Source organism: Betta splendens, chromosome 1, assembly GCF_900634795.4.
Source record: "Betta splendens chromosome 1, fBetSpl5.4, whole genome shotgun sequence".
Taxonomy (NCBI): domain Eukaryota; kingdom Metazoa; phylum Chordata; class Actinopteri; order Anabantiformes; family Osphronemidae; genus Betta; species Betta splendens.
Genome location: NC_040881.3, coordinates 1799810 through 1822273, shown reverse-complemented (window position 1 = coordinate 1822273; position 22464 = coordinate 1799810). Strand labels below are relative to the sequence as shown.

Sequence of the window (22464 nt, the reverse complement as noted above, 5' to 3'; positions counted from 1 at the left end):
AGTCAAGTATCTGTTAGTTGAATGACGTCTGTTTAGTTTTAGCATTTTAGACAGAAAACCCATTGACATGCTTTCATATAAAAATGTACAGTAAAAGTAAATATTTACACTTTAAAAACACAAACATCAAAATTCATACATGTGGAATTTAACATGTTCATGACATGTTTAGCTTTGTTTTGGTAATATAAAGCTACATGAGCCAAGAGTCTTAAGGTTTTCAGCGGAGGATATTATGTATGTCAAAACCTTCCATTCAACAAACTGTAACTTAGTTCTTAAAACTGACATAGTTTAACTTTGGCGTACATAACTGTTCATTTACAGAAGTCTTAAACCATAATCAATCAGAAGGAACTTCCTGTCAGACGTGTCCTGTCAGAGTCGCTCGTCCTCTCATCACACTCTCCCACCTTGGCCGGCCTACACTCTAACCCACACAGCTGCAGCCTGCAGCCAGCACCTTCTCCAACTTGTGCCAGCGGTGCGCGTTATCGAGGAAGGCCATGTCCTCGTGGTGCGTGGGCCTGCAGCAGGGAGCGTTGTGCCACAGCTGCTCAGTAGAGGAGTGAGGGAGCATCCCGCCGAGCAGCAGGTTAGTGAGGGTCAGGTCGTGATTGGAGCGAACACGGGGACAAGACCCACTGCAGTATTTGAAGAGGACCATTTCGTCCGAGTCGTAGCCCAGTCCGAGGTCTCGAACCTGCAGCAGGATTGAACGCAGGCCGCACTGGGAGTCCAGAGTGGAGCGGCGTGACCGGACCGGCGCTGGGATGCTGAGGCTGGGTGATGGTCTGACTCCAGCTGCTTCTGCCTGGACGTCTTCTTCAGTCATGCCGTTGTTCCTCTTGTTCTCATTTGGAGATGTGTCTGGAGAAACTGCTTCTCGTTTCTGACCTGGGAGAAGACAAAAGAGTAACAACATGTCTGATGAACCAAATTACAGCTACTGGTGATACTAAATTAAAAATACACTTAATTCAATGAAGACCTTTTGTTTCAGAAAATTAAAAGTGATGCATTCATAAGTGTACTCACTGATCTGAACAAATAAAGCAATAAATGCATTTTAGTCAAAAGGTCATAGGTCACAAACTCCCACTTACCAGTCAGTGATCTCAGCCAGTGGCCATCTCCCCTCTGGACGCAAAACAGGACCAGAACCAACTTCAACAGGGACGTCATCGCTAGACTCTGCTCTTCCTACAGAGAAGTCTGTGTTTGTCTGTCAGAAAGTGGCTGAAGAAACAAGTGATGCTTAAGATGCAGATGAGCAGCAACCTCCAATATATAGCCCTCCAAGTTTAAGGGGGGTGACGGCGAGAAGAGGTGAGGGGGGAGACAGACACTAACCCATTACTCGCCAGCTATCCCACTCACCTGAGCCTGACAAGGAGCGTAGGAGGGCAGGCGGGCGCTTGACCCAGAAGTTGTCCTGTTGGGATTATTAAATTAGTGTAAATCACTGGTTTAGTCTTGAGTTTCCTCCAGATGTTCTTCCAGAGGTTGTTGGCCAGTGGCAGTATGGATTCCTGGAGGTCTGGGTCTTCTTAAAAGCTGCTAAGGACTGGGCAGTGATGTCACTGTCGTCACACCAAGTATTCATGATGAATGAATAAGTAGATAGGCAGCTGGAAAAGCAGCCAAGTGATGCGTTCATAGAACAAATGAGATCAATAAATAAACACAACATGTAGGAAACGTAAAAGAAGAAATTCAGTGGAAGGTTAAAAGGCAGGATGAGTCACTGAGGAATGTACTTGAACAGCACTCTGTTGTATATTGCTTTTGTCTGTACCTTTTGTCTTAACTTAGATGCTCAATACAGGAAAGAATGAAAAACTGTAAAAAGCCAAAGAAAAGAGGGATGTTACAATTAGAGGATAATGGAGTCTGCTTCAGCAGACATTCCACAATGGGTGACTCGCCTTGAGCTGCTCCATAAATTGAGGGATTTCATCAGCAATGTGTGGCTGACATGTAGAATATGTTCAATATGCATTCAGTAAGGGTTATAGCGCCCAAACAGTCAGGGGAGTTTAGTGTTTGCAGGAAAAGTGCATAGTTGGATTCTGCCTCTGCAAACCAGGCGGAGGTCAGACACCTCAGCACGCACGATTCAGAGGCCGGAGTCGTTCAGAAAGCATTTGTCTGAACGAAAAATTCATCTTACCGTGAAAGACAAGCCGTTCGTTCTAGTTTTGGAAAAGCATGAACTGGTCTCTAACTGCATCACGACACAGGCTGGTTTTAAATGGTAAACATCATCATTTTATGCATAGCCACCATGCGCCAGCACACAAGGACGAACAGCTGAAGTAGCATAAACACGTACGTCTCCTTACTTTAAGTAAAGCTTCTAATGTACAGTACAATAAGAAGCCCATGGATGAGACAACCTTTAGTAGTCAGAAACTACATACTGATGAACCTCCCTGGACACTGGCCATCATCAGAAAAGAATTTATAATTGTTGTCTCTCAAATTTATCTTTTATATGAAATGTTAGTAAAAAAATAATTTCAAAGTGAAAACAAGCAAAGGCCGGTGGAACATAATCATAAAAGGAGTCAGAGGACGGTGAAGAATGTGGAGCCAGCTGGACATACGTTACTGACGATCTATTATATCACAGTCCTCGAATGCAGACGCCGTAACAGAGAAGAGAGAGTTCTGCTTATACCTCACTCCTGGTTTCACTTAGTTCTATATAGACAAGGACTCCAGTTTATTTACTGCACTTAAACAGGCCCATTTCTCATGGGTTATAGCTCTGTTGAAAGGAATTACAAAACAATCACCACTAAATCTTGGACTAATATTGGCCCATTAAATTTACTGCCAGGAATTTCTTTCCAAGCATTCTTTCAAGGTTTAGATTTTGTAGACAGCCCTAAATTACTTATTCCAAGCTGAATTTACCACGTATTCTAAAGCGAGTTCTTCCTCCGCTATTAGTCGGAATGTAACTCGGGGGAAAGCCTGGATTGGCATCAATAATTATGTGTCGTAAGTTAATAGGTAAAATGACTTGTCTTCATTTTTTATATCCAGGAAATAGTCTGATTCGACTGCTGTGGTCCACATTATTGTAAGAACTGAGAGAGTAGGTCTTTAAGAAGAGGTATTAACCACGCTGAATGAACAACTGGGCTTCTTCTCACATTACTGACTGCAACATACCAAGTATTAACCTGAGCCCAGAGCAGGGGCAGCGTGTTCTGCTGGGCTGATCCTCGGTGCCTGCGCTTTTCTGGACATTTCTGAAGTTCCGTGTCAGCGTGTGCACTGCACTTAGCTCAGCTGTCCTCAGGCAAACAGAACCTCTCACACGGAAACTTCCCATTTCCCGGTAATTCGCACAGAAAGCGAACGCAATGAGAGGGCAAAGAGCGTGACGCGTCCCCTCCATCTCTCAACAAGTCCGACGGACGGAGGCCAAGTGATGGACCGGCAGAGAACGCTGCGGAGCAGACACAAGATGACGCCCCACAAGGTTCTGTAAAATAAGACGAGGGTGTTCAGACAGCGCTCAGTCCAGTGTCGGTCCAACACAAGTTAGCTCTTAAGTTAAAGGTCTACTTTAGGATTTAGGACGACTTATTTACCGTGTATCGCACTGTTAATCCAGAATAAAGCTGCAGAACCTATATTGGGCAGACTGGAGCTTGGTGGAACGTGTGGTTCTGTTCAGTTCTAAAGCAAATGGCTCCAAAGTTAATGTCTGCAGACGTTACATTGCAGCTTTTTCTGTTGAGGTTTGAAGGATCAGGAGCTCACTTTAGGGGCTCTTTTTACTGTTTTAGCTCATTCATTTGGACCAAGACAGACGTATAAAAATGTCATTGTACCCAGTTCAGATTCATGGTTTCCAGTAGGTTTAGCAGCAAGCAGCCCTAAAACACAAGCTCTTTAGTTTATCTGTAAAACATAGAATATTAAGTAATTTTAAGACAAGTCACCATTTGAAAATCTTTGAAAAAAAGGAAATGATTACTGCATGTTACATTTAAACGGTATGAGCATTATTGACGAGTGCTGCTGTACATTCCTGGGTGAACCGGTCACAGTCAGTCCATATAGGGCTCGTCTGAACCGAGCAGGGCAGGAATGTGGGGAGCAGCCTTTCTTTAACGGGAAATATCCAAAGTGGATTTACTGTCGGAATCTCAAACTCGCAGAGCTGCTGCTGTTGATGCTGTAAATCTGCGGCTCAGAGCTCAGATCCTGCACAATGTGTCATCCCGGCACAAGAATCTGCAGCTTTCATTCCATCTGTGCAGCCAGTGATTGCAAAACACACACACACCTCTCGTAATTAAAGACACGCAAGTCAGTTACATCAGCTGCAAACTAAGGGACCGCGATGACGAAAGGTTGGAGGTTTAAAACTCAAAGTAAACTCAGTTAAGTGGACACTTCGCTGCTAAACCAGTGCCATCACCCTGTGATGTTTCTTTTTTCACCTGGCTTTGGAAAAAAAAAAATCACTGCAGGGATCTGTGTGGGTGCCTCTGTAGTTGGTGATGGATGGGGTTTGTGGTAACAATACCAACAGCAAGGATTTGGCACATGTTACACTAACAATACCAGATTTAAGAGCAGTGGACACACAGCTGTACAGAACATCCTTATTGTTACAATACAAACATTTATTTTGTTTATCACATTGAAAACAAACCAATGTTTACATGTCACATAATTACGGTTACACATAATATGATTACTCTGTTCTCCAGAGCAGACCCAGTCACATGGTTCCGCTACTACCAGTATACAGACTCTTTCAGAAATAGTGTAAACCAGCTTAGGTCCCAGGAATTAAGGCGACTGAACAGGCATGGAATAATTTAATGCAACACCAAAGTGTCCGACAAGCACATTGTCCAGTAAGCGCTGTGCTCATAATTCTGGAGCTCAATCATGAAACACTACACAGTCAGAGGTGCAGTCAAGGCATTAGTAAGTCCATGCGCGTCCACAGCAGGTCCACACAGCAGTGACGTGTCCTGCAGGAGCGACACCAGTTCAACAGAACCACGTGGAGCAGTCTGCTGGTCCAGCTCGGCTTCACAATTCTTTGGCTTTTTGCAGATTAATGTCTTTCTCTCATTGTAGCCGCTCAACCTGGAACACAGAGATCTTTTGTGGTTCGGCTTCCTCTGCTTCTTTCTCTCCGGGTCGTGGGCAACGCTGTGGCGCCGCAGGCTCTGCTTCATAGCAAAGGTCTTCTCGCAGCCTGGGTGGGTGCAGGCGAAAGGCTTGAGCTCTTCGTGAAAGGAGCGGATGTGACTCTGCAGGTTGAAGGTCGTGGTGTACGTCCGCTCACAGTCTTCCTCGGGACACTTGTAGACCACACGCGTGTCGCAGTGGACGTGCTGATGCTGCTGCAGGAACCAGGAGTCCCTGAACACTCTGCTGCACTTATCACAGCGCAATGTGAGCCGGTGCTGCTCCTTCCGGTGCCGCTGGTACTGGGTCCAGGTCTTGCCGGTGAAGCTGCAGGCGTCTTCGGTGCAGGGGTACCCTCTGTGCACCTTCTCATGGCGCCTCAGCATGCTGGGAAAGGCGAAGCGCATCTGGCAGCCTTCGTGAGAGCACCTGTAGGGAGGCAGGTGGCTGTGCTCCTCGCACATGTGGGACTTACGCTGCTTGTTCTTTTTGAATTCAAGCCCACAACCCTCAAACGTGCAAACATACTTCTTGTGCTCCTGAGCGTGGACGCGGCTCATGTGTCGGGCCCGGTTCGAGTTGGTTGTGAAGGCCTCCGCGCAGCCTTCCACGGTGCATCCAAAGGGCTTCTCGCCGTTGTGAGTGAGCTCGTGTCTTGCTAGGTGATACGGGTCACAGAACGACTTACCGCAGCCCTCGTGTTCGCACGTGTATGGCTTCACTCCGGTGTGTTTGCACAGATGCGCGTCCAGCTTCCACTGTTTGTTATAAGCTGCCGAGCAGCCGCCGAATGAACAGAAGTACCGGTTATTTGGCTCCTTTTCCCGCTCCATTTTTGCGGCCGTGTGAGGTTAAACGTCTCTTTTCTGACCACGTTGTCTAGACGCCGGTAGTTCCCACAATCCTCCCAGAAGTGACTCCACTTCCGCAGCAGCAAGAAGTCACGTGTTATTACCCATCGGCCCCTGCGAGGTTGTTGGTTGTTTGTGCAGCTACGATCAAACGCGTTTGTAAGTATGTTGCGAAGCAAAAATAAGACAGAAAAATCACGCGTATGCGTTCAAAAACGACAGTGCATCTGATTTTATGTGTAGGTGTAACTTGTTGACATCTATTTCAGATCCGCACGAAGCGAACGCTAACCGTTCATAGCAGGCTAGCTAAGCTAATGTTAGCTTGCGTGTAGCGTTGCTGTACTTCTATCTATTTCTGTGTAATCTGGGAATTAAAGGGTTGTCACGTTAATGTAGTTTAACTTAACGTAGTTTATATATACGTTTTGTGACCAGTTGTCCGTTACTTGATCTTAACCCAAGCTGGTGTGAAGCATGTTACCATTAGCTCTCGGTGTGTTTTAATAAGCTGTTGAGGGTGTCAGCAGAGAAAACCCAGCCTCTGAACTAAACCCTAACGTTGCTGTATGTTTACAGGAACCGCTGTTTTATTTCTTGGCCAAGGTTTGATTTCATTGCTGGTGTGGTGGCTCAGCCGTCACAATGGTGAGTCGTGATCACCACCTGTATCATCACAGGGGGATTATACATCTCTGAGTCCTTTGCTTGTCATGTAATACTAATACTTTATTGTTGTTGACAGGGTGAAAGGAAAGGAACAAACAAATACTATCCTCCGGATTTTGATCCGGCCAAGGTGAGTATAATCACACACAGGCCACTGTCTGCTGGTGTTTATAATGTGGTATTTGCATATTAATGTTTAATTCATTATTTTGTTTTCAGCATGGATCCCTTAATGGCTATCATAAAACTCATGCACTGCGTGAGAGGGCCAGGAAACTGTCTCAGGGCATCCTCATCATCAGGTGAGGTGTATACACAAAGCAGATTGTGTTACATTCATTTGCAGTTATTCACATGTTCTGCTGTTATATATTTGACTGGCTATGTACAGCACTTTGGTCAGCACAGGCTGTTTTAAAGTGCTTTATGAGTAAAGTTGATTGATTGATATTTTCTATCATAAGTAATGTCTAGTTTTGAATGAAAGTGTATTACTTTAGGCATAAATTAATGCTTGACACGCCACCTTGTTCCCTGAAAGGTTTGAGATGCCCTACAACATCTGGTGTGATGGCTGCAACAATCACATTGGCATGGGTGAGTTTGAGAACCAACAGGATGAAAGCCAGATCCTGTGTCAAACTGCTTCTTTGTTTTCATAACACCTCTGTTCTACTTGTGCAGGTGTCCGTTACAATGCTGAGAAGAAGAAAGTGGGCAATTATTACACCACACCGATCTACAGGTAAATACATGCTGGACTGCTATTAGGGAATTCATATAGATCCTCTAAATGTTTTAGGAGGTTTACAGGATCTCCTCAGACAAGATGAACCTCTTAATGTTACTATTACTCAGATTTAAGTCTCTGTTAAGAACTGTTCTTATTTACATCTTTTGACTTCTCATGCAGATTTAGGATGAAGTGCCACCTCTGTATCAACTACATTGAAATGCAGACAGATCCTGCGACCTGCGATTATGTGATAGTGAGTGGAGCAAGCAGGAAGGAAGAGCGCTGGGACATGGCTGAAAATGAACAGATCCTTACCACAGGTAAAAAAGTTCATATCGATCATTAGAAAAGAAAATTGTGCTCAGTTTACTTATCGTTTCTTTGTGCCTCCTGGAGAGCAAAGTAATGCACAAGACCCCAAGACTGTTTTTCACCACCTGGTTTATGCGGGCTAATTCTCTGCTCTTTAATCAGTTTTGTTTTCTGTTTTTCTGCAGAGAGGTCAGAGAAAGAAAAGCTGGAGACAGATGCAATGTATAAGCTGGATCATGGTGGGAAAGACAAAGCAAAGCTGTCAAAAGCTCTGCCGTCTCTGTCAGAGATCCAGGACTACCAGTCTGGGTGGAAGGATGATTTCCAGCTCAACAGCGCCCTGCGGAGGAAGTTCAGAGTACGACATTAGATAGGCAAACAAACATTTTAATTTATGTCCATATTAGTCTGTTTTGGGGTTATTGTCATTATTGGGTGCTGAAGTTATTTTGAATTCTACACAGCAGTGATATATACAATTTTTGTCAAACTGCAACACTTCTATTTAATTCCCTGTTCTATACAGTCTGTTTTATATTATTGCTTGTATTGATGACTCCTGTTTGTTTTTGCAGACAGAGAAGAAGGTTATAGTGGAACAAGAAGAGAAGGACAACGCAGTGAAGATGAGGACCAACCTGTCCATCCCACTTCTGCCAGAGAAAGAGGAGGACAAGAAGCTGGCAGCACTTCTGACCTTCCAAGCTCCTGACTGTGAGGAGTAGAAGGAGGCTTTTAGACGTAGTTATTCATAATCAGATATCCATTAAAATGGTTACTCTTGTTAGTCCATAAATATAATAAAAAAGAAAGGACTCTCATTTAGATGGACAGTCAAATTAAACAGAAAATCTGGTCTACATGTGTAGCAAATTTTTCTCTTTCCTCTTTCCTACTCAGCCTATGACGACAAGCAGCAGAGCAAAAGGAAGGAGATCTCCTCTCGTTCGTGGTTTAATTCCACTTCAGGAACACCAGGGGGTGCTGCTGGCAGTCTGCTTCATAAGCTGGGTCTGCAGGGGAAGGAAGCGGCAGTAGCCAAAGCCCTTGGCTCCTCTCACAGCCCACTGATCCGCAAACGCACCGGAGGACCGGGGAACACGAGCGAACCCTGTGCCACCGTCACAAGCACAAAGTCAAAGCCTGAAATCCAAAGATGTGATTCAGCAGTTACCCAGACAGAAGAAAGATTAAATACTGTTATTACACCAACACAAGGGGACCAGGAAGGAGCACATACTAATGACACTGTTGAAATCACAGAGGAATTGAATAAAGGACGGGTAAAGATGGAGAAGAATGAGGAGCAGAACAGAAGTAGGGTCCCATCTCTGGTGGCCGACTACAGTGACTCCGATTCAGAGCCGGGGCAGTGAGTTAGAGTTCAACAGGACAGGTTCTGTTTGCGGTCGATGGAGGTGATTGAGTCAGTCTGTCATGAAAAGGTCCCTCATACCACAATAAGCTGCTACAGTGGATACGTGTGATCACAAAATCCAAATAGAATGTTGGAAACAAAGCCTTCAACATTGTGCAGTATCTGAATAGACCAACTACAGCAAGTGTTGTAAAGGTCTGTGTTTGCAGCTTAAAGTATTCAGTTTTATTAATTTGGTGTTTTCTGTGAATAATGTCAAGTTAAATGTGGAGACTGTTGAGGTGTTTGTGAGGCACGTTGTTCTGTGAGTTTCTGACTCATTCAAACTTGGAGACGGGAGACATTGCACAGTCACAGGTGAACTGTGTCATTACACTCAACGTGTTCAGTTGCATAAGCTCAGCTGAGAAGACACTGAGCTAAAATAAAGTCCGTTTTTAAAGAGAGCAAAACGAGCACAGCTCTATGTTTCCTTTCCTGTACATTGCAGGCGTCATGGACATTGTTGAATTAAAACTAACTGTTTGGCCCCACAGTTTGTTTGGGTCCATGTCACTGATCTGAATAAACACCCCTCCTCCTGCTGCTGGCTGTGCAGTTTTTGCTGGTCAGGACAGGTTTGGGGCTCTTTTAAAGTCGTTGACCATATCGTCTGTGGCCACAGTCCACTCAGACTCCAGATCGGTCAACATGGGTCTGTGGACGCTGAATACAGGCATTTTAATCGTCACGCTCCTCTGCAGCTCCAATGGACAGAGGTGAGTTTACTTCTCTAATGTCTGCTCACTGTTGGTGGACCTGGAGCTGGGTTTACTAATGAAGCTGCTCTTTCTTTGCAGACCACGCTGGCAAGACAGGTACTGTGTGTGTGTGTGGCTTCCTTGATGGTCAGAGGCTGAGGTTAGAATTGAGGTTTGGTTCAGATTAGAGCAAAGATTAGACGTCTGCCTTTATTTGTGATGGTTAGGGTTAAGGTAGGGGGTTAGGGAAGGCATTATGTCAATGGTGGGGCCTACGAAGATGTGAAACACGAGTGTGTGTGTGTGTGTGTGTGTGTGTGTGTGTGTGTGTGTGTGTGTGTGTGTGTGTGTGTGTGTGTGTGTGTGTTGGATGGCACCCAACTGCACACGCACACTGCAGCCTTTTGTCCTCTAAGAGTGAAATTGTGTTTTCTGCATTTTCCCCCAGATTTACTTCTATTGACAGATACTGGGAAATCCACGAGTAAGTCACCAAAGTTGGACCCACCTGATACTAAAAAAAGTCAAGTGCTTTAAAATTTGAAAAGCCATCATGATTTGATAATTTGTTTCTTCTAATCAGCTGCAGGATCAAACGAAAGTCACTTTGTACTTGTTACTGATGATCAATGTTTTTACTTTTCCTGTTCATTTGTAGCACAAAAAAAACAAAGGACAGCGTGAGTTCATCGCCCAGGTACAGCAGCAGCAGCAGCAGCAGCAGCAGCAGTTCTGACACAGTCCTCATTATCGCACCGCTGTGTGACCTGAAGCTCATACATGTTGTCATGTTGAGTCTCCTGTTGTGTTGCGGTGCTGCAGGTTCACGCTGCTGACCCCAGACCTGCTGAGGGCCGACTCTGAGGAGAACATCTACCTGCAGGCACACGGCCTGTCCTCCGCCGTCACCGTCTCCATCGTCATCCGCGACTTCAGTAAAACAGTCATGATCCTCCAGGACTCGGTCAAACTCGGCCCAGACAACGGATTCCATGCCCTCAAACCCATCCTGGTGACGCCGGCGTTTTGAACTCATTCAGTTTATTGTGATACAAGTGATAATTTCATCTATTCCAAGTGGTCCAGAGTTGTGTAACTACAACTGATGCTGAAAAATCAACAGCATGGTTTGAAAAATAAGCCCCTGAGTAAAGAGCAAAGAAGAGAAAAAGCTCCATCAGCCGAACATCTGTCTTACTTATTCTACACATGACGCTCAACAACCGCCCGTTTGTTTCTCCACCTCATTCTATTCCAGCTTTCTTCTGATCTCTTGAATCGTGAGGAGAAAAAAAACAAGTTTGTGAACATGATGGTGACTTTCGGGGGCTTCCATATTGAGGAGCGGGTCATGATGGTGTCCTTTCATTCTGGATACATCTTCATCCAGACAGACAAGCCCATCTATAACCCTGGAGACACCGGTGAGGACTGAGTGACTGGCTGCTTCGCATTCCGTTGGCCTATAATTAAACTGCTTCAGTCTGAACATCATCACTAGTGATAAAGATTCACGTCTCCTTTCTTGCTCTGCAGTTCGGTTCAGAGCCTTTGTGTCCTCTCCATCCTTTAAGGCCTTTGACAACCACTTAAGTATAGAAATCCAGGTAAACAAATGATTGGAGTGATCCCCCTCCTCCCTCTGTGTGTGTGTCTGTGTGTGTATAAATACGGAGCCAATGACTGTTGGGCCTTCATTGTGTATCGCAGCTGTTGCTATAAAATGCAACAGGATCATTGGTTGTTTTTTGATAACTTTTAATATTTTTTACATGTTTTAATATTATTTATTTGTGTGTTTCAAGAATTCTGATGGTGTAGCTGTGAAACAGAGCAGCGAGGTCAGCGCTGTCGATGGAGTCTATTCTGACACATTTCAGCTCACTGACTTCGTCAAGTAAGATCGTTTCCACCTCTGATGGTCTTAGTGTTTGAACACATGATGCAGAACGTCGTTCACTGAGAGCCTGCGATGAAGTCAGGACTGTGTGTGTTTGTTGTGGACTTGTGTAACATGCAGCATATACAGTACTAGGATGAACAAAGTGAATCTAAGCTAAGCAGAGAACTTTTCTTCCTTCATCAGACCAAATTCATTTACCTGTAAATTAGGCTCAGAAACCTCCGACCTTGAAGCCAGATGTGGACGGTTCTAAATGTTTTCTGATGTGTGTGAATGTCTCCAGTGAAGGAACGTGGATCGTGACTGCGAAATTGGACCACTGGCAGCAGAACACGTTCAGGTCTCGGTTTGAAGTGAAGCGATACGGTAGGCTGCGACGTGGTCTGAGAGACTCTCTGTCACACGGTTACCCTTCACTCTCATGACTCGCTGTTTCAGTGCTTCCTGCCTTCAATGTGACCTTGACCCCTGCAAAGTCCTTCTTGAGCCTGGAGGACAGAGAGCTGGAGGTGAAGGTCTCAGCCAGGTCGGTCCAAAGCACACAGGTGACGCCTCCAGCTGACTTTGGTGCTAAACCACTGACTGTCGCTGCCTGGCGGCCTCAGGTACCTGTTTGGGGAACTGGTGCAGGGAACGGCCTACGTGGTGTTTGGAGTGAAGAGCAACAACCAGATGAAAAGACTGCCGTCAGTGAAGCAGGTGTCAAATGTAAGTCACAGCTTCATCCCATCACTCAGCAGCACTCTGTGGTGCTAGAAGTCACTGAACATTCATTGGTGTTTCCTGTTGAGCTGTGTCATGGTGCGTTCAAGTTCTGTTTGGTTTGATGAGTAGTGGGATCAGGGATCAACGTTCATCCTGAAAGCTGAAGACACTAGTTGAGCCTAAACACTTTTCAACCCAGGAGGGTTTTTAACATACTTGTCACTTCTTCATATGAGCGACCAGAATCAAAGGTCTGTTTCTGCTGCCTGCAGTTGGACGGGGGAGTTGTCAGGTTGACCATGGAGGAGCTGCGGAGAGCGTATCCTGAGTCTAAGTCTCTGGTCGGCAGCTCTGTGTACGTCAAGGCCTCGGTGCTCACCAAGTCAGGTAAGGACAGAGGAAGACGAGGATTGAGCCCGAGGTGTGGACCTTGTCCCACAACGGGAGGAAAACATGTCGTAACGAGGCCTGAGTTTGTTGATCTGTGGACTTTAACCTGGATGAACTGAACTTACCTGAGACTTTCCCTTCTGTCCCAACTCTGCTGTTGGGTAAAAAGTCAACTCAAACTCTTATGTCAGATATTTGGATGTAAAAGTATTAGTTGGCATTAAAGTCAACATGTTGGTTTACTGGTCCAACTTTTACCCATTTGAATGAAGGGACAAGTCCAACACTGGTTGACGTGCTGATTCCTGTGCTGTGCAGGCAGCGACCTGGTTGAAGCTGAAAGGACTGGGATTAAAATAGTGGATTCTCCATTTGTGTTGCAACTGAAAGACTTTCCGCAGTACTTTAAACCCGGCCTGCCCTTCGACCTAACGGTAGGACAGTCACCTGCCTCTACGCTGTTTCTACCTAATGGAGATATTTGATGGTGAAACCTTCTGCTCGACCTGGTCAGGTCCAGGTGAGCCACCACGACGGATCCCCGAGCCGCAACGTCCCGGTCAAACTCAACCTGCTGGATGAGACCGTGACGGTCAGCAGCGGCAGCACCAGAGTCACCATCAACATGCCGAGCGAACAAGGCCCACAAACCATCACCGTTAGTAGCTGAGCCTCTGCACCTCCAAACACACTGACCGTGGCCCAGATGGGCTTTTACATGTTCCGCATATTGTGTGAACGCTGTCTTGATGCAGGACATAATTTTAACGATAACCCTGATCCTGTGTCTCTCAGGCTGAGACCGCACAGGCCGCCTTGAGGCCGGATCAACAAGCCAGGACCCACATCCGCGTTGAGGCGTACACCCCCCACAGCCAGGTCCAGCAGAACTACCTGTACATCTCAGCAGGGACCAACAGCGCGTCTGTGGGGGACAGACTGTCCCTCAAGCTGATCATCACCACCGCCGACAAGACGCACAGAGACTTAATCCAACAAGTCACCTACCTGGTGAGCCCAGAACGCTGCACCCGCTTTCTAACGCTACAGTCAAGGTTTAAAACAGGAGCTTCTCTGTGCAGGTGCTCAGTAAAGGCAGGATCCTGTCCGCTGAGCGTGTGGATGTGAGCAATCAGCTCATCACCACCGTCGGGCTGACCGTCACCGCCGACATGCTGCCGTCATTCCGCTTCGTGGCCTTTTACAGCATTCCCTGGAGCGCGCAGGAGGAGGTGGTGTCCGACTCCATCTGGATAGACGTAGTGGACTCCTGCGTCGGAGGGGTGAGAGCTGGGCTCACGCTCAGCGTCACTGATTCCCTACATTTAGTGGCATCTCTGTCGCTGAGCCACTGCTTCCTAATTCATTCCTGCAGCTGAGAGTCGGCCCTGTGGGCGGCGTAGCGCGAGACTACCTCCCTGGGAGGAGCTTCGGCTTCAACATCAAAGGAGACCCTGGAGCCAAGGTCAGCCTGGTGACGGTGGACAACGCTGTGTACCTGCTCAACAAGGACAGACTCACACAGAGGAAGGTTTGTCTTCCAGTCTGAGGGGTCGCAGCCTCCTCCTGCTTTCTGTGAACATGGACGGTTGACGCATCTCTGCTTGTTCTCAGATATGGGAAACGGTGGAGAACGGAGACATGGGCTGCTCTCACGGTGGAGGCAGAGACGCTAAGGGGGTGTTCACTGACGCCGGACTCTTCTTTTTCTCCAGCACCGGAGTGAAAACCGAGATAAGACAAAGTACCTAGTGCCTCCTAGTTTTAATAACTCGTCATGTGTAATTTTCTCCAGCCTCAGTAACAAACAAACAGTAGAATTATGACCTTTCTGACTGCCTGAAATTAAAACCCAGTCAAAGCAGAAATAGATGAGACTATGCAGATAGAGGAGTAAATAAAGTGGCCAGTGAGTGTAATGTCTACTGACACATTGAGAAACCCAGACTGTCATGACGTATTGTCAGACAGCACCCGTAATGAGCAACAGCTGTAACTTGGACTTGGCTTGGACTCCTTTCAGCTCTGCGCTGCCCGGGCGGCGCCAGGAGGAGGCGCTCCGCTGACCTGCTGCGACGTAAAGCCCAGCTGGGTGAGTGTCAGCTCCTCACAACTACAGTAACTGAACCACAGCCATCCTCCTTCCAGTAAATCTGGATCCAGACTCATTTCTCCTGATGCGAGTGTCTAAAGTGAGCGTCTGCCCGTCTGCGTCCAGAGAGTCTGTACAAGGAGAAGCTGGAGAACCGCTGCTGTAAGGACGCTCTGAGGGAGGTCCCCATGCCGTACTCCTGCACGCGCCGCTCCCTCTACATCACCGAGGGCTGGGAGTGCATGCGGGCTTTCCGCTACTGCTGCTCCACGTACAGGGACCAGGTGTTTGACACCGACCAACCCACGACTCCTCCACCCACCACCACAGCTCCACCCATCGTCAGCCGCCACTTTGGAAGGTTCATTGAAAGAATAGGTAAATTCTGAACACTTTCTAGCATATGACATCATCGTCAGAATTCTGATAAACCTTTTGAAGTGGTCGCTGACTTATTGTATCTACACGTTCACAGTGGATAAGAATCAACCTAACGTGGAGTTTTAGGTCAAAAGGAATCATCAAAGAAATCCTCAGTCTCTCACTTTCTGTGTGAACCTGCAGCATTACCAGCCTCTGACATGATGCATCAGAGATGAAATATGATGAAGACCTGCTGACTGTAAATATCTGTGTGCACATAGATGGGCCCTTATTTGAAGTGCCTCGATTATCTCCGCGGGTCCTGCTACGAAGCCAACCTGCACTAAATGCTGTTGTACAGGGGATTCCAGCAGCAGCAGCAGCAGGGGCGGCCATAGCAGGTGCAGACGTGGAGGAGGAGGAGGAGTTTGAAGACCTGGAGTACATGGATGTGAATGACGTGTATCTGCGTACCAAGTTCTATGAGTCCTGGCTGTGGATGGATGTTAAGCTGCCCAGCAGCACAGGCGCAGACGGGTGAGTTTTACGCTTCACACGTCAAACAGGACTCAAAAACCACAAAGTTGCATCAGGTTGTGTTTGTTCAGTGATAACAGCTTCTCACAGTAAACAAAGGCGTCTGAGCTCACACAGAGCTGCTGAGCGCTGGTGTGACGCATCCTGCTTTACACTGAAACGCATTAGTGTGAAGTCAGCAACAGCTGAGTGATTAAAACCTGGAGTCATTCTGAGAGTGAAAGCAGTGGTTTTAATGGCTCTGATCGTCAGGTTGGCATCAAAGAATGTGGACAGCGCTTTACCTGACAGCATCACAGAGTGGGGACTTCTGGCCGTCAGTGCTTCACCACAAACGGGTGAGAGGAGGAGGAGCTCCAGGTTCAGGTTCAAACCTGAATAACTCCATTCAAACCATTCTCAGTGATGTCGTCTTCCCAGGTTTCTGCGTCGCGGAGCCGTACAACTTCAGAGCATGGAAGGAATTCTTTGTGGACCTGAAGCTGCCGTATTCAGTGGCCAAGAACGAACAGGTGGAGATTAAAGCCGTGATCCATAACTACGCCGAAGCCGAGCTCCAGGTAAGAACGGCACCCACACGGCGAAGCCGCGCTGCTGCTGCAGATCTGTGGGACTCAAAGAGTTGTGGTGACAGGTGAGGGTGATCCTGATGAAGACAAAAGACATGTGCAGCGTCGCCTTCAAGGACGCACACACACAGCAGCTCAAAGTGCCCGCCGGCTCCTCGGTCACGGTGCCCTACACCATCGTTCCACTGGTGGTGGGGAAGCTTCCCATAGAGGTGATGGTGGCGGCTGGAGACATGATGGGAGGAGACCGCATCCAGAAGTCTCTGCACGTGGTGGTGGGTCAGGTTTACGTTAAAGACCTTAAAATGCAGCAGGCGTCCGTGGTTAATGAAGGCCTTTCCTCAGATGGACGGCGTGCAGAAAAGTGACGTCTGGAGTGTGATGCTGAACCCGTCGGCTGAAGGAGGTGAGACGGTTCCGATGCACCAGCCTTTGGTGCTCGTTGTCCGTCCTGCTGCTTCAATGTGTCATCATCATGACGTTGGCTTGAAGGAGCTCTTTCGTCTCCGTCTGCTACAGGGAAGCAGGTCGTTCGTCGAGTCAAAGTTGAACTGGAGTCAGTTGTGCCAAACTCTGTGCCGGAGACCTTCATCAATGTCAGAGGTCTGTTCCTCATCAGAGGTGTGAATGATGGATGAGGCTCAGACTGGACTGATTCTGGTTCCTCTCCTCTGCAGGCAACGTGCTGGCAGACAGCATCGATAACTCCATCAGTCAGGACTCTCTGGCGTCTCTGATCCAGATGCCCGGTGGGTGTGTGGAGCAGAACCTGGCCAGCATCACGCTGCCGCTCATCGCCACCCTGTACCTGGACCGAACCAACGACTGGGAGACTGTGGGGGTGCAGAGAAAGGCTGAGGCTGTCAGTTACATCACCAGAGGTGAAGGCTGATAAACAGCGGCCTGTTAGCAGGAACCAAGATGCAGTGACTCATTCTACTTTAATTCCTCTTCCTGTGTTTTCAGGATACAAGAACCAGCTGGCATACAAGAGGAAGGACGGCTCTTACCCACCGTACAGGAGCGAAGGTGCAAGTACATGGTACGGTCCAGGATGCACTTTGACTTGAAACAAGCGGAGTCGTAAAGGTTTGACTTTTAAAATAAGCCCGCGTTGAACCTCAGGATCACGGCGTACGTGGTGAAGGTGTTCTCCATGGCCTACTCCATCATCGGGGTGGACGAGCAGCACGTGTGTGACCCTCTGCTCTACCTGGTCAACAACAAGCATCGGCTGCCGCAGGGAAGCTTCGTAGAGGACAACCCGGTTTACTCCACCACCATGACTGTGAGCCACCGGCCCTCTGCCCTCGTCCCTTCAAGGACATCAGATGGGTTTAAAGGTCTCCAGCAAGCTCACACTTCATATGAGGGTAAATGGAAAGCCTGTTCCTGTGTGTCTTCAGGGTGGTCTCCGTGGCGACGATTCTGAGACGACCCTGACAGCCTTCGTCCTCATAGCGCTTGCAGAAGCCAAGCAGGCAGGAATCCGCTGCTCTGCTCAGGCTGCAGCCGAGCAGGTGAAGGTGAGTAAATATAAAGACTGGTGGAACCAGGGGTGCCCCCAGAAAGCCTCGACGGGGTGGCCATGGCCCCTCCCTCCATATTCAGGAGCTCTGTCTCGCAGTCGGCCACGGATAAGACGGCTGAATACCTGAGGGCAGCGCTGAAGACGGCCGGGAGGAGGCCGTACACGGTGGCCATCGCCTCCTACGCGCTGGCTCTGCTGGACAAGGACCAACCCTTCGACCCAACACAGGCTCTACTCAGAGCCGCAGCTCCAGGTGACCTGTGCATCCCGCTCCATGACCTCAGAAGCCTCAGTCATCACATGTGTTCATTACCTTTCTGTGACCTGGCTCACTTCCTGTTTCGGGCCTGTTTTGGGTTCTGGCTAACGTAGGCTCCATCTCCCCTCTCATGCAGATCGCAGCCACTGGCCCGACAGACACAACCGCCTGTTCACCCTGGAGGCGACCGGCTACGCTCTGCTCGCGCTGGTCAAGCTGGGACGACTGGAGGAAGCCGCTGCTCCCTTCAAGTGGCTCAACAGCCAGCGAGGACGAGGAGGCGGCTTCGGCTCCACGCAGGTCAGCAGAGCTGTGAACACCTCTCCTGCCTCAGGCATCAGACGCTGACCGTTTTTGGTCGGGTTCCTCCTCTGGTTCCTCCCAGTCCACGATGGTGGTGCTCCACGCGCTGTCTGAGTACCTGATCAGAAGGCCTCCTCCTGGGGACCTCAGTCTGGACGTGGATGTGCGCTTAACGGGACGCAAGGAAATCCGCTACGCGTTCAACCCCACCAGCGCCTACGCCGTCCGCTCGTCCAGGGTGAGCAGCGCTCCAAGAAAGTGAAGTAAGAGTGTGGCTTCATGTGAAGTCGGGTCGTGCATCACAAACCGTGTCGTCTTCCTTTGATTCTTTGTTGTGTAGTTGCCGGCTAATTCTGATTTGGAGGTGGAGGCTCGAGGGAACGGAGAGGGAATCTTGGAGGTACGACCACATGAGCAGAAAAAATAGGTTTCATTCAGTTTAAGATTATTAAACCATAACATTCAGTTTTTCATGTTGTGAGGATTTTTCTCTGCTGCTGCGTCTCTTTGATGTCTGATCATTCAAGGTTGTGACTTACTACAACCAAGTGCATGAAGCCGATGAGAAGAAACCCTGCAGCGACTTTGAGCTCAGCGTGGCCATTGAAGAGTCCAGCGGTAACATTTCATTCATATCTTGGTCCTCAGCGCTGCTTCTTCTCCTTAACTGCTCATCATTATTTGGAAAGAAAGCTGAAGTTTGATGTTTTATAACATACAGTAGCCTTCAGTAAATGTTTAAGGTGGACATTTAATATTGGCTCATAAATCCACCCACAGAGAAGCCTCCTGCTGAGGTGGAGAAGTCCTACCAGCTCACCATCAAAGTCAGGTGAGTTGAAGAAGGGAACAAATCAGACTCAGTGTTTCAAGTAAAGCACTTTTTACCTCCCATCATGTTCCTGGTCCACATCTTCTCTGACCCGTGTTCATGTGCTGCTGTTCTCTCTGTCCTCCACAGAACTCTAGGACCCAGAGACGTGAGGATGGTGGTTCTGGACATCAGTCTTCCAACAGGCTTCACTCCAGAAACCTCAGACCTGGAGAAGGTAGCCGACCTCCAGCAGCAGTCAAATATTACTAAACCTCCATGTGTCATGATGTTATCACTTCCCTCCCCTTTGCTGTTTGTCCAGTTGTCCAACTCAGTGGATCGTTACATCAACAACTTCCAGGTTGTGGATAACCTGAGTGAGAGAGGCTCCCTGATCATCCACCTGTTCAAGGTAACATCACTGCAGACTCTGGGTCTCAGCCCTTACAGACCCAGACGTGTTCCACCTCTGTCCTCCCCAGGTTTCACACAAAGAGTCTGAGATCCTGATGTTCAGGCTTCAGCAGAATTTCAAAGTGGGGCTCCTCCAGCCGTCCTCAGTTACCGTCTACGAGTATTACAACCCAGGTAGGACACAGGCTGAAGCTCACATCTCACCTGGAACCTTTAGTTTCCCTCCCAGACCTGCTGCTCATGACACAAACTGAGCTACTGAAAGGTGTTCCTGTGTCACAGATCACCGCTGCTCTCGGACCTACTCCCCTAAGGAGGACAAGGAGGCGCTCACTCAGATCTGCAAGGACAGCGTGTGCCGCTGCACACAGGGTGAGGCTGTGATCGGTCTGTGGTGCATCGTACGTCCACTTCCCCTTGTTGTTCACCTCCTGTTTGCTCATGATGGTTCCAGGCGACTGCTGCATCTCTAAAGCCGACAGTGAACAGTTCCTGAACAAAGAGAGGGAAGTGTTTGCCTGCAAGAGTTTGCATCACGGTACGACCCACAGACAGAAGGCGTGGAGGCGTCTTTGTGTATATGTGACATCACATGGGCCACAGAGACACTAACTGAACCAAGCTTCATCCACTGTGCTTCAGTTTACCAGGTGAAGGTGTTGAGCGTCAGTGAGAGTTACTACGACAGATACGAGATGGAGATCACGCGAGTTATCAAGTTGGGTAAATAACGCTGAGCTTCACCTGCACACGCCTGCATTTACCTCAACTACCATTAGTTTAGTTAACTACGAGAAGGTTTCCATTAAGAACATCTGTGTGGACCTAAAAGACTGAGCCATTCTGAGTTTATTACATATTTATACAACACAATGATGCTATTAACCGTTTAATCTCCTCCAGGTTTGGAGAGCAGTGTTGAAGTGGGACAAACGAGGTCTTTCTTGTCTCATGGTGGGTGCAGAGACGGGCTCAACCTGAAGCAGGGCTCCCAGTACCTCATCATGGGCCCCGAGGTCGACCAGTGGACCATCGACACTGAGACCAACAAGTAAGGCCCAGAAAAACACGACCTGAGCCCAAACTGCAGCCTCGGCCTTAAACACAGCTGGATTAACAGCTGTGTGAAGCCTCCAACAGCAGCATTATAGCGTCTCAGTAAGAGATTCAACATCCAACAATGAAACAGCAGCAGAACAAAAACAGTAGCAACACCAGTGACCTGATGCTGGAGGCGACGTGTCGACCAGGACACAGCAGGAGGCGCTGTCAGTTTAGCTTGAGCCAACCTCAACCTGCCGACAGGAAGCGAAACAGTCCTATTTGAGTGATTGTGTCATCATTGCTGAGTTACTTACTGGTCTGTAGGTGAAACTGTCCCAATGCTCTGCTTGGTGTCTGTCAGATACATCTACATGTTGGGAAAGGACACCTGGGTGGAGCTCTGGCCTTCAGCGGAGGAGGCCGCCAGCAGTGCAGCTCTGCAAGCGAAGAGCAGGAGCCTCAGCGAGGCTGCACACGAACTGTCTGTTTACTCCTGCAGGCTGTAGAGGCCTCAGTGGTTCTGGTCCTGAGCTCACAGTGACAGCAGGCTCATTTCATTCTCTGCAGTGAGACAAAACTACTAAGAAGAAGTTATTTTGATTGTAGTTTCCACAGCAATAGAGGAACTGAAAGTTTTTATCTACGTTATAAAAGAAGAAACATGATGGTGTTTCTGTCAGTGCACGGTTTGAGCTATAATTAACTGTTCGATGCAGTGTCATTAATGAAGCACCACCAAGAAACAGAACTAGAACCAACATTTTTCATCCTTTATTAAACACTAAGTCAAATTTAAATATGTACAGGTTCACCCTGAGTATTTACACATTCTATAACAATGAGAAACTTAATTTCATTAAAAAACAACAAAATGACTGTCTTTGTTTCACATGGGTCAAAGCGAGAAAATACAGATTACAAGCTGTGACTATGGGGTGCCGAATGTAAAAGGAGCATGTATAACTAGTTTGCTCACATTTCAGAATCAGAATCAACTTTATTCGCTGTGTCACATTTAACAGTAGTTGTTTACATTTATGTTTGTGTCTGTGAAGAGTCACTGGGTCATTGTGTTGTGTGATCTGTAGAGTTCAGCTCAGAAACCTGGGGGAAGAAGCTGACTCTGTGTCTGCTGGTTCTGCTGGTTCTGCTGGTTCTGGTGGCTATGGCTCTGTGACGCCTGCCAGAGGGGAGGAGCTTAAACAGTTTGTGTGTGGGTCAGCAGTGATGCCAACAGCCCGTTTCCTGAGTCTGGACTGTACAGGTGCTCAATGGACGGAAGCTCAGTCTCAATGATCTTTTCTGCTGATTGGACCACGCTCTGCAGTCTGTGTCTGTCCTGCCTGGTGGCTGAACCAAACCACACAGTGATGGAGGTGCAGAGGACAGACTGGACGATGGCCGTGTAGAAGATGGTCGGCAGCTCCTGGGGCAGGTTGAACTTGCTGAGCTGTGTCAGGAAGGCTCAGCAGGCGGTTCTTCCTGAAGTCCACCGTCATCTCCACAGTCTTGAGCGTGTTGAGCTCCAGCTGGTTCTGACTGCACCACTGGACCAGCTGCTTCACCTCCCGTATGTATGCAGACTCATCACCGTTCTGGATGAGCCCAATGACAGCCATGTCCTCTGCATACTTCAGGAGTTTCACAGACGTGTTCCCTGAGATGTAGTTCTTGGTATGGAG

General features: G+C 48.0%; 3 protein-coding genes across 5 annotated transcripts; 2 read left to right on the top strand and 1 right to left on the bottom strand.

The window, feature by feature from the left end:
* Window positions 1-4631: 4631 nt before the first annotated feature.
* Window positions 4632-6005, bottom strand: LOC114861409 (transcription factor IIIA-like). The gene has a single exon (XM_029160569.2). The coding sequence runs from the start codon at window positions 6003-6005 to the stop codon at window positions 4932-4934; it is 1074 nt and encodes a 357-aa protein (XP_029016402.1). The 3' UTR covers window positions 4632-4931.
* Window positions 6006-6102: 97 nt separating this feature from the next.
* Window positions 6103-9703, top strand: yju2b (YJU2 splicing factor homolog B). Of its 2 annotated transcripts, none has more exons than XM_029160353.3 (10): window positions 6103-6182; window positions 6603-6671; window positions 6769-6822; window positions 6912-6994; window positions 7234-7289; window positions 7377-7437; window positions 7606-7748; window positions 7926-8098; window positions 8316-8454; window positions 8641-9703. In XM_029160353.3, the coding sequence occupies exons 2-10, from the start codon at window positions 6669-6671 to the stop codon at window positions 9114-9116; spliced, it is 1188 nt and encodes a 395-aa protein (XP_029016186.1). In that variant the 5' UTR covers window positions 6103-6182; window positions 6603-6668; the 3' UTR covers window positions 9117-9703. The 2 variants fall into 2 exon arrangements, with proteins under 2 accessions (XP_029016186.1, XP_055367829.1); XM_055511854.1 differs by lacking the exon at window positions 6103-6182 and adding an exon at window positions 6244-6262.
* A 38-nt stretch (window positions 9704-9741) lies between these two features.
* LOC114861006 (complement C3-like) lies at window positions 9742-21657 on the top strand. Of its 2 annotated transcripts, none has more exons than XR_005898049.2 (44): window positions 9742-9876; window positions 9958-9975; window positions 10307-10342; window positions 10517-10555; window positions 10681-10870; window positions 11117-11282; window positions 11395-11465; window positions 11664-11755; window positions 12045-12127; window positions 12200-12287; window positions 12367-12469; window positions 12739-12853; window positions 13175-13290; window positions 13371-13514; window positions 13652-13867; window positions 13939-14139; window positions 14232-14387; window positions 14471-14600; window positions 14880-14948; window positions 15075-15326; window positions 15593-15848; window positions 16101-16186; window positions 16269-16408; window positions 16483-16692; window positions 16763-16823; window positions 16937-17020; window positions 17095-17298; window positions 17384-17459; window positions 17543-17705; window positions 17824-17943; window positions 18045-18201; window positions 18344-18507; window positions 18593-18748; window positions 18851-18910; window positions 19038-19128; window positions 19291-19342; window positions 19472-19559; window positions 19647-19736; window positions 19807-19912; window positions 20021-20110; window positions 20193-20276; window positions 20381-20456; window positions 20642-20789; window positions 21144-21359. XR_005898049.2 is itself a non-coding variant. In XM_029159968.2 (44 exons), the coding sequence occupies exons 1-44, from the start codon at window positions 9809-9811 to the stop codon at window positions 21286-21288; spliced, it is 5265 nt and encodes a 1754-aa protein (XP_029015801.1). In that variant the 5' UTR covers window positions 9742-9808; the 3' UTR covers window positions 21289-21657. The 2 variants fall into 2 exon arrangements, 1 of the variants encoding a protein (XP_029015801.1); XM_029159968.2 differs by having other exon boundaries at window positions 20381-20461; window positions 21144-21657.
* The last annotated feature ends 807 nt before the right edge of the window (window positions 21658-22464 follow it).

Bases quoted from the DNA above. Each gene is read 5' to 3' on its own strand.
- LOC114861409 (XM_029160569.2), bottom strand. From the start codon at position 6,005: ATGGAGCGGGAAAAGGAGCCAAATAACCGGTACTTCTGTTCATTCGGC.
- yju2b (XM_029160353.3), top strand. The intron at 7,438-7,605 runs GTAAATACATGC...CTTCTCATGCAG, and splicing joins TACACCACACCGATCTACAG to ATTTAGGATGAAGTGCCACC. The intron at 8,455-8,640 runs GTGAGGAGTAGA...TTTCCTACTCAG, and splicing joins GACCTTCCAAGCTCCTGACT to CCTATGACGACAAGCAGCAG.
- LOC114861006 (XM_029159968.2), top strand. From the start codon at position 9,809: ATGGGTCTGTGGACGCTGAATACAGGCATTTTAATCGTCACGCTCCTC. The intron at 15,849-16,100 runs GTGAGTTTTACG...TCTGATCGTCAG, and splicing joins AGCAGCACAGGCGCAGACGG to GTTGGCATCAAAGAATGTGG. The intron at 16,187-16,268 runs GTGAGAGGAGGA...TCGTCTTCCCAG, and splicing joins CAGTGCTTCACCACAAACGG to GTTTCTGCGTCGCGGAGCCG.